This window comes from Sycon ciliatum, chromosome 8 (genome assembly GCF_964019385.1).
Source record: "Sycon ciliatum chromosome 8, ocSycCili1.1, whole genome shotgun sequence".
Classification (NCBI taxonomy): domain Eukaryota; kingdom Metazoa; phylum Porifera; class Calcarea; order Leucosolenida; family Sycettidae; genus Sycon; species Sycon ciliatum.
The window spans coordinates 30,416,161-30,432,695 of NC_088650.1; the positions used below are offsets into that span (position 1 = coordinate 30,416,161).

At 46.6% G+C, this 16,535-nt stretch overlaps 1 protein-coding gene and 1 non-coding gene across 2 annotated transcripts in view; both read right to left on the minus strand.

Annotated features, from left to right (window-relative positions):
- Positions 1-15,994, minus strand: part of LOC135822673 (protein unc-45 homolog B-like) — a 26,424-nt gene extending 10,430 nt beyond the window's left edge. The window contains exons 1-17 of the mRNA XM_065335485.1: positions 15,828-15,994; positions 14,654-14,742; positions 8,517-8,598; positions 8,116-8,152; positions 7,519-7,640; positions 6,753-6,806; positions 6,135-6,224; positions 5,497-5,560; positions 4,914-5,017; positions 4,379-4,435; positions 3,396-3,507; positions 2,377-2,437; positions 2,086-2,177; positions 1,281-1,413; positions 1,028-1,072; positions 676-745; positions 162-254 (exon numbers count right to left, since the gene is read on the minus strand). Of these exons, the coding sequence (XP_065191557.1) occupies positions 162-254; positions 676-745; positions 1,028-1,072; positions 1,281-1,413; positions 2,086-2,177; positions 2,377-2,437; positions 3,396-3,507; positions 4,379-4,435; positions 4,914-5,017; positions 5,497-5,560; positions 6,135-6,224; positions 6,753-6,806; positions 7,519-7,640; positions 8,116-8,152; positions 8,517-8,598; positions 14,654-14,742; positions 15,828-15,848 (1,326 nt within the window). The 5' untranslated portion in view covers positions 15,849-15,994. The remainder of the gene's footprint in view (positions 1-161; positions 255-675; positions 746-1,027; positions 1,073-1,280; positions 1,414-2,085; positions 2,178-2,376; positions 2,438-3,395; positions 3,508-4,378; positions 4,436-4,913; positions 5,018-5,496; positions 5,561-6,134; positions 6,225-6,752; positions 6,807-7,518; positions 7,641-8,115; positions 8,153-8,516; positions 8,599-14,653; positions 14,743-15,827) is intronic.
- A 226-nt stretch (positions 15,995-16,220) lies between these two features.
- Positions 16,221-16,292, minus strand: Trnad-guc (transfer RNA aspartic acid (anticodon GUC)). The gene has a single exon. It is a non-coding gene; the product is annotated as a tRNA-Asp (tRNA).
- Between the last annotated feature and the right edge of the window lie 243 nt (positions 16,293-16,535).

Genomic DNA, 16,535 nt, shown 5'->3' on the forward strand with positions numbered 1-16,535 from the left:
CTTCTCCGTACTGGTACGCGTATGTGTATCTACAAGATACAAAGCAGAGCTGCCATTGTCCACTATGTTGTACGAGTGGTGGCCATGGAGCCTGGAGTAACAACAGAACAAAAATGTCCCGCCATTGTGATGGTGTGTGTATCTATGACATGTAATCTTACCTGTGTTGCGAGATTGTCGGACTGTGCCATCTTGAGAATGCTAGGCAGCACATTCTCCCTAGCTAACATGTCATTACCAAGGTCACTGCATCCCTGCACCACACGACAAACACGGAAAGCACAGAAACAGGCACACAATCATACGCAGTCGGACGCTGTAGAGATACCGTGTTCAGTGGACAGAATCAACAGACAAGTACGGGACTCGATGAAATGGAACTCCGCAAATCCAACCACAATATAAAAGTTAGAGGCCAAGACACACAACATGCGGTACAAAACGCACCTGCGCAGATTAGGAGTCACACTTGTCACAATTGCAGACATACATAGAAAACGGAGATAGGGCTTGGGCTCGTGGTCCCAGTTCAAATCATGCTACCAATCACTGACTTCTACTGATCAACATTCCGATCGATTTCAGTCGAGAGAGAGAGAGAGGGGGGGGGGGGGGGGCAGGGGGGATAGGGTAAGGAGAATGGAAGGTAATGACGTAGCAGAACATCTTGCTTACCTGCACAACAGCCGAGAGAGCAGCAGCCCCTTGTATTCTAGTGTCCAGGTCAGATACAACTAGTTTGGGACTGCAGCACAGGACAAAAAGCGCAGCAGAAATCAGCCGTGTACACGCAAGTGAACACACACACACACACGCACGTGCGTGCGCGCATGCAAGCATCGACATACGGAAGGGGGAGCCAAAGCGGACACAGACCCAGACTGCACACACATAGTGAGGTTGAGCCAGAACCATGAAAGGGGGCACAGCCAGACAGAATAATCATCGTAAGAACAAAACGGCTGAGCACAAGAAATCGTGAGTACAACTATGGTTCACGGGAATGGGGATGAATCGCTAGACTCACCAGATAAAGAGAGCACACTCCTTCTTGAACTGTGTCTTATCCTTGCTGCAAGTACAAACAACACAAGTTGACAGCACAGTTAAAGTACAAGTATGTATTTTTTTTTAATTATTATTATTCCACAATCACCCCCCCCCCCCCCCACATACACACGCGCGCACACACACACACACACACACGCACGCACGTACGCACACCCACCCACACCCCACAAACACACACACACACACACACACACTCCGGACCAGCTCACCCGACGTTATCGTAGATGTTGCCTAGCGCCACGGCCACATGCATGCGCAGTACATCACTGACGCTTGCCAAGCCTGTCTTTCCGTCGACCAGCTCCACACAACCTGCAGCCACTTCCAGTAGCGTTGTCACACCTGCCACGAAACAGAACCGCAAAGAAAAAGAGAAGAAACAAGGGTACTTGAGCACCACAGCTGCACTCCAGGGCCAAAGCACTGTGTAATCCTCCCACCCAACAACACTATGGAGTGTATTTTTGCACCCTTCAGTTTTCACTATGGTTCACGCAGTTGGTCACATGTACTACTACAAAACATTTCTCTGAATAGAAAAAAAAGAGCGGTTGTCAGCTGACAAACCCCCTTTTATTTACAATGCAGTTGCGTGATGTCCACCACTTTTAGAAAAAAAGAGGCTGTGTTGTCTAATTTACAGTCATTCAACCTACTCATACAGTATGGATGGCACCGCATTCATAAAAGCCGATTGAAAAGCAGGCTAGGCTGCGCACCCGGAGTGATTAGTAGACTTGTGGCAGCGATTACTGAACTGACAAATCTCCAGAACTGTTTACCATGTACGAAGGCTCCACTGCAGCCTACAATGATTAGTTGTACACTTAGTTGTACACTTGTACACTTTGATGAAGCTCCACGGGTGGAAATCTGGAGATGCAGCTTTGTAGAGCCACAGACCGTGGTGATAACGGTGGTGTTAGAGACGTTAACTCAGAACACTAATCTTCCACACGGCGCCTTGCCAGGAAAACTGGACCAACATTGAGTACAGACAAACATAGACCATACCTTCAAGATGAGAAATCTCTTTGGTCACACCCGGTAGCCCAGCTACTTGCACAACCAGATCCACCATTGCATCACGCCCTTCGGATGTCAGCCTATGCAAACAGGTGGCAAGAAACACACATACAATGCATGGATGCAAGTCTGGAAAGCTATCGATTAAAAAGCAGCAATGGGTTCCCTGCTCTGCGATAATGAATAGCAAGTGTGCGTGTGTGTGTACGTGTGTGTGTGCGTGCGGGCGTGTGATAGTATGCCATCAACGACGGATCTTTCTTTTCTTTGCTTGCTTACTCTTTTTCCTTCATGAGACCGAAAGACGTCTTGAGAATATTGCGCACTTCGGCCATCGGCGCTGGAGCAGCAAGCAAACACAACAAAACCATCCCAAACATCAAAGCTACACTTCAGATTCCCGGGCCCGGTTCGGGGGCCATGCGAGAGATTCAAAAAATCATGTAAGATTCCGAAACCGCCTCGGTCAAATGCCGCACATTTTGCCATGCAAGTCCGAGTCCCTAACCTTTTAATACCAGTACAGGTGGAATCCTGATAATTCGAATATGGCTTAATTCGAACATACCACTTAATTAGAAGTTTTTCCAGGACCGATTTCTATCAATACGATTCCCACATAAACTTTTCTGATAATTCGAACCTCGAACCGGACATGTCAGGTTAATTCGAAGTTCCACGGATTCCACTTACATAGAAAATGTGTGGGATTTGTGCTGATAATTCAAAGTAAGCAAAGTGTAATTCGAAGTTCCCTGTACACTGTACTGGTCAGTTCAGTTTGCATGAGCAGGCTGTGCTGGTCGGTTCAGTATCCGTGAAATCTGTATCTAAGGTCCAAAGCGCAACTCTGCGTGAACATGGGAGCATTTTGACATACATATTGTGTTGCGGGTTCATGTTTGGATAATTAGAATGTCCGGATAATTAGAAGTTTTTTCCTGGCATTTGGAGGTTCGAATTATCAGGATTCCACCTGTAGTTGAAAGCCTACAAATCTACGTCACACCATTGACCAAGGAAGGATATAGTGAGTGCGTTCGCTTATGCCCACGAATCAATGTTGAATCCATTCATAAAATCGCCCCTGGCTATTCACATCACCCCATGTGAATAGGGTGAATGGAGTCCGAGCCAATTCCAGGGCCCTTGACATGAAATCGAACCATGAGATTCCATTCATGAATCGATTCACAGCAGTAATCGAACACACTGAGTGTGAATGAAGCCTAAATGGTAACACCCATTATCCCCAATCCGGGGCATAGGCAGCACCATGTCAAGATCCAGTGACGTACGTGTGACAAGAGCTGTTTCCGATCCCTTCAGTTCTGTCTTGTCCGTTCCAGTGAAGGCCTCGACTGCTTGATGTAGAATGTATGCCGCACTGACTGCTAGTGTGCCGTGGGTCTGATTACATAACGGAGAAAATGCACAAACATCTTTACATTGTTCTTTTTACATTGCACCTGGACTTACATACACGCACACACGCACGCACACACACACATGGTTTCTCGACAATAAAATGCCATGATCAGACACATGTTGATGACGTGAAATAGAACTGTCTGGCCAAAACACCGAGGGCTAAGCTGCAACCTAAACCAAATAAGGCAAACATCAGACCCCAGGGGCGTCAGAACCGGTGCGGCAGGTGAGGCTTTGCAATCATTTTAAAATTTGATTTCGGAAGCAATGAAATATGGGCTATTCGGGCCAAAAAGTTTCCTGGGAGTCGGGAGGCCCCTCGCACCCCTGCCCTTTCATAGCCACACCAATGTAGAATATCTTCCTACGACCCTGGGTCCGCAGACGTTACGCAGGTGATGGCAAGCATTCTGATCTGAAGCATGAAACCAAAGAGTGACCCACATACATCAGTAGCAGCAGCACAGTGGGTGATAGGAGCAAGAGGTCCTCCACGTTTTGCAGTACTGTACATGTACATCACAGTAACCACATCCAGGAGCGTAGCTCGCACATCTGTGGTGTGGTGACCATGTACCAGAGTACATCTGTGGTGTAGTGACTATGTACCAGAGTACATCTGTGGTGTGGTGACCATGCACTGGAGCACATCTGTGGTGTGGTGACCCTGCACCACTGGCAATCTCATAGTTGCCATGTTTAGTTGTTTACCTACTTTTACTATGTAGTGCATATGACGGCCATTGGCAGGTGTGGTGACCGGACTGTGCCGACTATACACGAGCTACGCGCCTGACACCCTACCAAAGGCATTGTAGCAAGAGGGGGGCAACACAATGCTGGGACTTACATTCGAAATGAGCTTCTTGAAGCGATCATCTCCAATTTCATGAACAACGGCAGATGCCTGGAGGAGAAATAAATAACACCAGATACCGTACATGTCACCAGCCTGAACAGTTTCGACACATAAGCATCTTGAGTCTCTGTGGTTCATGCAGGACACCGGGTGAGTGTAAAATACACAGAGTTCAGCTGATGCCGCCGGTGGAATCAGACACATTCCTTAAAGCTTCGGTGCATTGAAGGTAACTCAGCCTGAGTCATGTGTGTGTGCTGGTAGATGTATATGAACACATGCTAGTGTACCACATTAAGCCACACAAAAGGCCTAGTGGAAATACCTACAAGCATCTGGCCCTCCATTCCGAGTTTCTTGCAATGAACCGGGCAACGCAAGGCTCTGAGCGGACTACTGTGAAACTGTTAATTTTAGCGCCAGTGATATTTTAGCGATTTTAGTGAAAGGAGAGTTTTCGCTAAAGTTTTGTTGTGCCAACCAAAATGTTGCATTTGTTGACTTTAATACAGTATGTACAACTCACCCGCGCCTTGTGCTTCTCGCAGATAGATGCCAGAGCGCGCAGCAGGGGCTGAGCCAGCTCCACATCATCCTCATTCATAATAGATAAAATCCTAGGTATGCCACCTGCACGAAAGGCATGCACAAACGGTATGCAAGCAAACATCAACGTAAGTAGAGTACAGTCAACTTCGCTAATAGCGACTGCGGATATAACGAAAATTCGCGAATAACGACAGAGTTTCCATGCCCAGAGCACAGTCCATTCTACCTGAATACATATAATGAGACTTCGGGTATAACGACACTTCGCGAATAACGGCACTTTTCTGATGCCCCGCCGAGTGTCGTTATACGCAAAGTTAGTTAACTTTATTGACAGTGTTACCAGTCTAAACAATACACCAATACACACACATGCTCTAACAAGGCTGACAATAGGGCAGACCACCATAGCCCCCCCCCCCCCCCCCCAAAAAAAACACACACACACACACAACACAACTGTTTCTGAGAATACAAGAAAGTCAGAACCTCACCCTATGGCATAAGAAAGTTGGGAATTGAGGCAGCATAAGAAAACAGAGGTCACACAAACGACTTACTGTTCTGGAAAATCTTGGCAGCACCGCCTTCTTGGCCAGCAAGAATAGCAATGTTCTTAGCCATCTACGCACACACAAAGGCACACCCAAACATACACACACACGTACACACACACACACGTACACACACACGTACACACACACGTACACACACACACACACACAATCACAAGTACGATGTGGTCCAGGAAGATGTGGATCACAGACAAGAATATACTTCGAAGTAACAGCAACCCCAAACAAAACAAAAGAAGCGCTCAAGCCCAAATCCTACGGAAGTCAGTTCCATAAAGACAGAAACAATGTGGCACGAATGCTGAGCTGACGAGTGTCGAGCTGACGAGTGCTGAGCTGACAGCAAAATTACTGGAAATATACAGCAAACCCGGTGGCAACGAATATCACTGGGCTGGGCTAGGCTGCGTAGAAGGACAGAGTAGAGATACTTCCTCTGGTTCAAGAAAAATATCGAAGTTCTACCTCAAGATATGAGCCAATTATGAGAGCAACAAGTTTAGTGAACCGGACTGGATAAAGTATGCTTTCTCCCATAACTCACACTATACACAGCACATGTACAACAATGAAGATATCTGGATGGGAGAGTAGAGAAAGGAATGAAACTCAGCTCAGCTCACCTGTAGTTTCGTGGCCCGGTCAGAGTCCGGCTTGCATAGCTCAAGGAAGGACTCGGACACGGCACCTTCCGTCGACTCCCGACTCTGAACCTGCAGAACATCGGGGTCACAGAGGAAGAAGGGAGTCAATAACACATGTGCTATCAATCCCTATCATACAAGCATTCGCCAAACATGTATCTAAAGATCTTGAGTTTACTATCCGGTCCAAATTCGGTTTTGCTAGATATGAAAGACGTTAGATAGCGCTTGAACTAGGTTTACAGACAACTTGAAATCTGTACTTAGTAGTAGTGGGCAAGCAGACGCCAAATCAACTTGTGAAGTCACGGTTCAGGAGATTCTCGCCTACCACCGTAATAACATAATAACATAGGTATTTATACTAATGGTGGAGCAATGAGGGCAAACACACACACACACACACACACACACACACACACACACACACACGCACGCACACACACACGCACGCACACACACACACACACACACACACACACACACACACACACACACACATGCGTGCACTCAGTAGGAGAAAGGGCATGCCACCTCCACAAACACGATATCCGAAAGTGAAGCAAATAGCCGTGCGTAATGAGCGCTAGTATTTACCTTAGCCGAGACGACATTACGAAGATGAGACGCTAGCTCGATTCCAGCCTTGTTCTGCAAGAACACCAGCAAATATCAACACACAACAAGTCCATGCAGTAAGCATACATATGTACTCTATTTCTTTCTTTTCGTGCAGAATAGTGATTAGCATGCGGTTGGTGAAACAAGCCCACAACAACCACCCACCCACACGCACGCGCACACACAGGCACACCCACACCCACAAACACACAGACACATACATGCGCACACACACACCACACACACACCTCAGACCTCACCTCAGACATGCCCATCGCGGAAGCGATGATAGCGAACAGCTATGTTAGACATAGCAACTTGTGCTGGGATTACACCATTCAACAGCTAGCAAGGCTGATGAATTGACCGCCACTATTTTTTGGCCTGGTATCCACCACACAGCTGTTTGAAGTGACTTTTTCTGGCCAGTGAATCCCTATTTTTCCTTTTTTTCTTTTTCTATTTTTTTCTACAGACACACACCACACCACATACTCCGGCATACACTGGCTGTTGGTAACCACCCAGGAGAATGAAAGAAAAGTCAGGAAGAGTCCGAGAAAGAGAAGAAAGACGTGTGCGACCATAATCGTCGGGAATTGAACCCGCAACCTCTCGATTGGAAATCGACTGCACATACCACTGCACCATATGGGACACACACACACACACGCACGCACACACGCACACACACAGACACACACAGAGAGGCACACAAACACACGCACACCCACACACTCACCTTCGGATCTACATGTAGCAAGAGCTTGACATCCCGGAACGCTTCCGCAGCCTTGCCAAGCTTTTCATACGCCTGCGCTCGTCGAAATAACGCTTTTGACTCATTGGGTGTAATTACAAGTGCTGGGCACAACACAAAAGAAACGATTCTCGAATTAACAACAGTAAGTTAGTATTATCAATGAACTAATAATTTTCACCTTTCTGTAGTGCATCCAATCGATCACAGCTATTCTGCTCTACAGCATTGTTCCTCAAGATTCTGAGCTTTCTGTTTGTCTTTCTCTTTATCATCATCCTGAATGGCACAAGTGAAGTAGGCATCCCCGCTTACATCGCGATAGTGCTTATAATAATAATATAATATAAGTTAGTAAACCTGCTGTTGATGTTGACCTGTATACATTTTTGTCAGCGAAAACCTCCATTAGAAGTCTGATCTCAACCTTTTCGTTAGCAGTGCATTTTCATTACTGTCACAACAGATACACAAATGTACGTATTCTTGGCACTAAATTATCCAACCAAAAAAAGAGACAAGATCAGACAAAGAGCTGTGACGTGCAGGTGCATGTACTATGCCACATACGAATATTACCTGCAGAGGAATCACTGACTGCCTTCTTCCATTGCTCCTGCACACACATACGCACACACACACATACACACACACACACACAAAAACACACACACACGCACACACACACACACGCACACACACACACACGTGCACACGCACACACACGCACACGCACACTCACACATATATACAGACACACAAAGAATGTAGACAAATACAAGTTATACAACCACATGTTGAGCATTCGCATGCCACTATCTCAACAGTGTATAGCAGGAACGAACTTCTGGGCATGATGCCGCCGATACATCGCCAAATGATTCCTCTGGTCTGCATACAAGGAAGACCAAGCCACATTGAGTCGCACATACTAGTGGGTGCAGCTCGGGGGGTAGGACACGAGTGATCAGATTGCTCACCTTCTTCAAGTAGCACGCTGCACGGTTTCGGTACAGCACAGCACAGAGGTCGATGTTGGGCGGACAACACTTCAGACCACAGCTAAAACAAAGCCGACAAGGATACGCCATTCGCATGAACAAACACCAAAGCATACACACATGCAGGTGTTCACACACATAAATGAGGAGGGGGGGGGGGGGGGGGGTTCTGATGAGCAAGTTGTGACAGCAATACACATGGGTATTATCTGTACGATTTCCAGTCCGTACACACAGTACAGTACCTATGTGCACTCAGTCTTACTGCAGACAAGTGCAGACTGGTACCCACAGAGCATCGCAAATCACCGCCTCGCAAAAGCGAAGTCAGAAGAACATTCCACTCAAAAAGAGAACAAATTTCAGGCTCTTGACAATCAACATTTTTTTTAATCCACTAGTATTTCCACCACCTTGTCATCAGTGGAATACAGGCAAAAAAGAAGCTGAACCAGCACAATGAATTATATACAGCAGTGATGTGGTACAAGCAGTGCAAAGAAGAGTAGTCAGAAACAGCACGATAAGATTCGTAATCTCATGCACATAGAAGGAATGACGAACAGGTGCAAGTGTGAAGAAATCACACAAGCGTGAGATGTATTGCGACAACAATAGACAACTAGAGAAAAGTTAGTTTTGTCCATTTGTTGTCTATTGTTGCTGCAATACATCGTGCTTGTTTGATTTCTCCACACCTGCACCTTTTCGCTGTTCCTTCTATGTGCATGAGGTTAGCATTTTATCGTATTGTTTCGGGCTACTCTTCTTTGCGCTGTTTCTATCACCTTTTTATCTCTGCTGTACTGAACCTGCAGACAGGACTGTTTCGTCCTTTGTGGACTCATCAGCGCAGCCCAGAGACAAAAAAAGAGGCCGAACCTGATAGCAATGAAAAGTAAATTGTCCAAAGCAAGATTTAAACCAGGCCCGAACGTACCTAGCCAGAGTGCTGAAACTGACAAGTCAGTGAGCTTTGCTGTACATAATTTAGTGGTGTGCACGGGTCGTCGGGTACCCGTGCTACCCGTGAGGACCTCGGGTAGACGGGTACAGAATAGTACCCGAAAACCCGAAGTCGCAGATGACATCATGTACAGTACACGTGTACAAATTAATGCAATACTCCACATGTCTACCCAGTATGTAAGGGAAGGGGTGCATTGTGGTGTTACCATGGACACAATACCCGATCGGGTACCCGTGCTACCCGTGGAAAATTACCCGAACCCGATACCCGAAGAAAATGCTACCCGACTCAGCCCTAACATAATTCACTGTGCGCGTTCATCCCCTTTTTGCCTGTGCTCCACATGATGATAAGTAATAGTGGAAAGTTCAACTCGGATGTGAGCCAATTAAATTATGGTGAAAAAAGGAGGACAACATCTGGTTACGTTGGTGGACAGTTAGTCATAACTCGTAACATTTTGTCCTCCTTCTTTCACTAGTGGAAAGGTTTTGAAAATGTCGATGGTGAAGAGCCTGACAATTGTTCTCTTCCTGAGTGTCATTGTATTTTGCCTCCAAGAAAACTACAGTATTAACAAGTAGAAGAACAGGAACAAGTGACCAGGAGACAATAGTTTAAAAAGCACATTGTAATGTTCTCTGAAAAGGTCCTCTCCATGATACAAGTCTGGTGTACAGCAGAAGAGTACATGTAGAGGGAGCAGATGCAAAATCGACATCATCCCGATACAAGCACGCATACTTGTTACTTGTTACTTGTTACTACACTATTACCACCAGGGCTGAGTCGGGTAGCATTTTCTTCGGGTATCGGGTCCGGGTAGTTTTCCACGGGTAGCACGGGTACCCGATCGGGTAATGTTTCCATGGTAAGGCCACACTTTGTTTTTTCTATGTTTCTCGTCATCGCCCGCGTAGGTTTTCAGAAATTTCGGAAGAAAAAAAAAGTTCATACTATGTACATGACTGTACATGTATGTATGCTGCACATGCTGCAGCAGCTAGATGCGTCAATCAAAATCGTAAACGTTTGCATCACAGCAGCAAAGGAGCGCTCCCCGTCCGTTCTCTGCGATGAAGGCTGCCATGACGAAGCTTTCACTTTCAGTCGTTCACTGCCTAAGCCTCGTAGGTCCCAGGAATACCGTAAGTCCGCCGAGTTCCGTGGCAACTGGCGTCTGTGGAATAATGTCGTGGGCAGAAAATCCAAGGAATAGACGCATGGCCATGGTGAGGAAAAGATGAGCAGCGTGGGGACAAGAACATTGAAGTAACAAAACCAAAAATGACGAGTGGGAAAGCGTTTGTTGATGCGATAGCAGATAAATGTATGTTCTCTTCGCCATCTCGTATTCATCAAACTTTATACTCTCATTGTTGCAGTTTGCCTGATATTCGTGGGCTGATGTGATAACGTAGTGCAATCATGTATGGGACTACATGTACAATGTAGTACTGTATAGATGGTATGCGCAGCGTCTTGTATGAATCACGCATATACATGTAAAATGTATACAGTTTTCAGTTCTTGTTTTTTTCCTTAGCTTTTGTTTTTTTCCGCCCGCCCGCATACCTTTTGTTAAAATTTGCCGACGAGAAACATAGAAAAACAAAGTGTGGCCTAATGTAAAACAAACCAGTCTTGTCCTTTGTGTCCTGCGTCCCGGGAACGGAATGGCTGAGATTCCGTAACATACTCGACACCATCCCAAATCGCGACACGCCCAGAACAACGCCAACCAGCTTCCACTAGCAGCCGAGTCGGTACTCACGAGGCGATGGTGAAATCCGCTAAGCGAGCCCTCCAGCACATTCTGGGCAAGGCAGATGTCAATGACGAGGAGTTGATGACAGCCTTTCGTGGTGCTGAGACCCTACTGACGTCACGTCCGTTGAGCTATCAGGCTGAAGACCGAAGGATCAGACTGCGCTAACACCGAATCACTTCCTGACGGGACAAGTGGGAGAGGTCGGTTCGCTCCAGAGTCAGTAGACGAAACGCCATTTCATCCCCGAAAGGCGTTGGCGAATAGTACAAGAATTGATCCAGCATTTCTGGAAGCGCTGGATTCAAGAGTGGGTGATGATTGCGTGACGTGACGAGAAGACGCGCAAGTTGTCGTTTTGATTCTGATGTGTGGTGTGAAGCGTCTCCACGCACACATTAATTGGTAGCAGAGGATGGTTACGATACCAGGTGGCTATTCCCTGGACTGAGGAAGTTACGCAGCTCAGCTGTAAGCCAATACCAGCAAAGAGTCAACCTGCTATGTTTCATGAGCAAACACCTCACTGCATCCACCATCATGACCCTCTACAAAGGATACGTACGACCAACCACTGAGTACGCTAGTTCAATATGGAGCTTCACCCAAATGACGGCCCAGCTCAATTTAACATACATGCTACGAAGTGGGAGCGAAAGCCGAACAAGCTGGTGATTACCCACCATGGACGATATTTGTCCTGTCTTTTTCTTCTTTATCCTCCCTGTCTGATTTTAAGAAGCAAGCCCGCTTCCATCTGTTATAAGTTCCACTGTCGAGTTATTGTACGGCTAACCGTTGTTCGCATAAAAACCACCAAGCAGTCGTGGTATACAGATGGTCACTCAACCCTTACAACGCGGAGAACCAGAAAATACCATGTCCAGAATCCAGAACATATCGACGATCTAGTACCTCCACAACAACAGTAACAGCTGTAGCTGAGTTGTAGTATTCATTGTAAACGAGCATAAACGAGCATACTTCAATGTGATGAAGTACTAGTAGCACGGTGTTGTATATCCTGCATGTCGGTGATTTTGCTTGATTGCGTCACCTCCGTGCCATTCAGCTCCACCCTGAGGTTCTTGTACCAGGAAAATGCAGGTGATGTGGTGCATATCCAGTGTTCGTAATCACGACTGTTGCCACCGTTTCGACTGTCCTCGACGGTGTATTTGAATTTAACTATGAAGTAGCTCTCGCTCAAAGCCATAAAGTTGGGCGATGATATGTCCAGTTCATGATTCAGGGACGGCGGTGATCGATCTGCGCTGGAATACAGCAAAACGCTGCGTCTGCCTTCTAGCATGGAGTACTTTTTTCATTTCTTTCCTGGATACTGTTCTGCACCACCTTGGCGTTGGTGAGCAGACCTTTAAACGATTCGGGGATCGCCGGAGAGACGAGCGTCTGCGCCATGCTTGTTCTCCTCGTTTGCCTTTACATACGAGGGGGAAATATTTTCAAGTTGGTCGTCCAGAGAGCCGTCCACAAAGTCGCGAGCCTCCTCATAAATACCCTTCAACTCGAGATGCTCCTCGCTGGTTAGCCCTCCATCATGCATGCATGCACCCAGTTCCATGGTGAAAGCGTCTTCGGCCTTATCCCATCGCTGTTGAGAGAGTAGGAGCTTTTTCTGCATTCCACGTTGGATCGAGACGCAGTGCGGGCGATTACCCTCCTCCCCCTCCCCCCCCCCCCCATCCATCTCCAGCTATTGCACCTGCATCTGCACGACATGATCCGCACTCGCCACCTGTCATTCCCGGGATCGAGTATCAGCGAAAGGACTGGTTCGATGAAATCATACCTGCCCTTCGCGGGTGGGGGCAGAATGCAGTGTTGCCACATCGGTTTGGCCAAATATCAGTAGGTTGAAGAAATAAAATGCATCATCTGGGGGCTTTGCCCCCAGACCCCCCCCCCCCCCCATATTAACCCCAGTATACACATACACACAAAGCGCACCATTAAAAAAATCACGGTTCTGTGTGAAACTCAGATCGAGTTTTCAGATTTTCCCCGAGACAGAATAATGATTTCACTTAGCACCTTAGGAGAGAGCAATGAAACAAACATGATGACCAGTAAAAGTAAAAATCTGGATCAGGACTTCTAATTCAGTTCTAAACGAAGCACAGCGTCAAAATGGGACATTTTCATGTCTGTTGTCGGCAGGAAAAGGTCGATTGTCGGTGGATCGTGATAAGCCTCCAAAATCAGCAGGCTACTGACATGTCGGCAGGTGTGGCAACACAGAGAATGTGATGTTCTTGGGTCAGAGTAGCATGGGCAAGTCCTACTTCCTGATGAAGCTATTGAACAAGGTGCAGCCCGAGCGTTTGGTGATCATTTCCAACACGCCCGCCGAGCAGTATCGCTTGGCGGGGCTGAAGAGCTTCAAACACTACAGCACCCTGCCCGAGAGCATCGAAGAGATGAAAATCGAACAGCATACGTACGTGATCATCGACGACATCCGCGTCATGTCGCTCAAGCATGGTAATCAGCGTGAGTGCCTGTACAAGTTCTTCACCATGTACAGTCACCACTACAAGCTAAACGTCTTCTTCCTGTCGCAGAGCTTTGATAATAGCTCACTGAAACGAGCAGTTTCACGCAACCCAGTGGAAGAAGCGGACTCAAGAAGGCGGGTGGGGTGCTGGATGCAACAGCTGCTTAACGGCTTGAGACAACGCCGTCGTGCACGTTCGTTCCCACCCTACTCTATGGCAAAAGACGATTCTCTCATCATCTCGGTATGCATGCGTCTGCATTTTCTTCGTCACGAGGTGGGCGCATTACCCACAAACCGCTTGAGACAATGCCGCCGTGCTATCCTCCCATCGTTCTTCTGCCTTTGATTTATCACGCTTTGTGTGCCTTAAATTCTCCTATTTCTTACTCCAATCTAGTATTTGGTTTGCTTCTTCTTTCTCCTTTCTTACTCTTCTTTTTTTTTCCTCCCTCTCTTACCAGTTTTCCCATCCCACGTATCTCATCACTCAAGCGAAAACCGGAAACCCCTCGACAGGCGAACAGCTTTTGGGAATCCTTAGGGGCCGTCCAAGGTTACCAATACTATTTTCAAAACGAAAAGTTTTCGTTTGGGGGTGGGTGGGTTTGATGGAGTTTCGTTTTGAAAATAATTATTGAATGCAGATGGAGAATGCCCAGTTACGTCTGGGTGTCGAAAATTGACATCAATATATTATTGGAATTCGTTTTACCTGCAGAAAAGGTGGGTGGGTGGGTGGGGGCTGAAAAATACTAAAACTTTTCGTTTTGTAAAAACAATCGGTAACCCCGGACGGCCCCTTAAATAAATAAATACAAGCATACATAATAATTGCCGGCCATAACGGTGCAATGTACCTGTAGCACGAAATAGCCTCCGTGTACTTGCCATCGGAGAAGAACTTGTTGCCTTCCTCTTTGTGGCGAAGCGCGTCGTCCATGGATGGCTGGGAGACGTCGATACAGAACAGATTACATGCACATACAATATGAACACTCTGCACAGTGATGAAGAGTTTGTCGTGACATATATACATATCGAGAGAGAGAGAGAGAGAGAGAGAGAGAGAGAGAGAGAGGGGGGGGGGGGAGGGAGAGGGAGAGAGAGAGAGAGACGCACCCAATAACCTGTTTGTGCTTCCTGATCCAATCACTTTCGTGCTTCCCCACAAAAAACGTCTGTGCATGACCTCATGACCTAATATGTGCCACTGTTCGAATCTTCACCCCTGTGAGCCATTCGCTGAGACTACAAGCATGTGTAGGTCTAGTATATGTACAGTGAAACCTGTGTAAGACGACCGCTCAAGGGACCTTCAAAACGTGGTCTCTGTTACCAGGTGGTCTCCTTATCCAGGTCATTTGACTGGAAATAGCATCCCTTAGTCCTGGTTTCAGTGGTCTTCTAGGACAGGTGGTCGCCTGTTCCGAGTGGTCGCCTGGACCGGTTTTACTGTACTGCAGTTCTGGCCAGAGAAACTCAACCTCATGAAAACAGTAGCACTGCGCTCGAGTGCACAGAACAGTGTGTGTAGTGCTAGGGCTGCGTATCGTGTTTTGTTCACGAGGTTGTAATTCTCTGACCAGCACCGTAAGTTGCTCAGTTTGTTTGCCTGTCTGCTGTAGGACAATAAGAAACAGGTGTTCTTTGCCAATTGTATCCTATGCTCATTTGTCTGTGCGTAATCTCATTTGCATGGAAAGAAAACGCAATGGCAACACTGTACTTCAAAAACAATATTTTAATTCTTTAAAATACACGGCTCTATTATGATTATAGAGTTATGAACATGCACACAGTCTTGTACTAAATAAGGCTTACAGTGGCAAGTATAAGTTGACAGTTGTGATCACTCATCATTCATAAATTAAATTCTCTATGGCAAACAACGAGCCACATCATCTACAAGTATAGTATTCAACCCTACAATGTTCCTGACTGTTCTTTCCAACAATCTGAGTAAGTATCGGTTGCTCCTGGTGCCATCGAGCAATAAGGCTTCACTGCAAAACGATCATTGAAAACACTCACCTCCTCAGCCACCTTGGACATCACGCAGCCTGCACGTGTTCCAACACTCTCAAGCCAGCCACAACAAAGAAACAGTGGAGTTTCACCACTGGTAGTGTACACTGTAAGGTGATTTAGCAAGACCTCGAACTGACTCAAACTAATACTTTCTCAGAATGAATGTATCGAAAATCACTGAAAACAACCAAAACAGAAACAGAAACATAAAAAAAATAGAACAGCTGTACGCCGATATGGATGGGGCTTCTCGGAACCAAGCCCACCTAACCTCAACGACGCGTTCTGCTGTGTCTGGTCTGATCTACTGCATGCCTGAGCCATGAACCATTGATTGGCATTGTACATATGCACACTCACACAGCTAGCAGAAAGAAAAAAGAAAAAAGAAATGTCCTCCCCGGCCGGGAATCGAACCCGGGTCTTCCGCGTGACAGGCGGAGATACTTACCACTATACTACCGAGGATTGACTGAGAGTTGAGAGGCTGCGGCAGATCATAACTCCTGGCTCGCTGCAGCCATGCCATTCATTGGGGGCAACCAAGAGTCATAACCCAGGTAGGGTAACTTATGTACTCTTGATACAACTAACTTACAACTTCAAGTCGTAGATCTACGATCACAACTAACCTACACTAGTTACTTCAGTGACATGCGCGTGCATGGTTATGATGATTGTCACGTGCACACAGCGAATCAGCGATTAGAT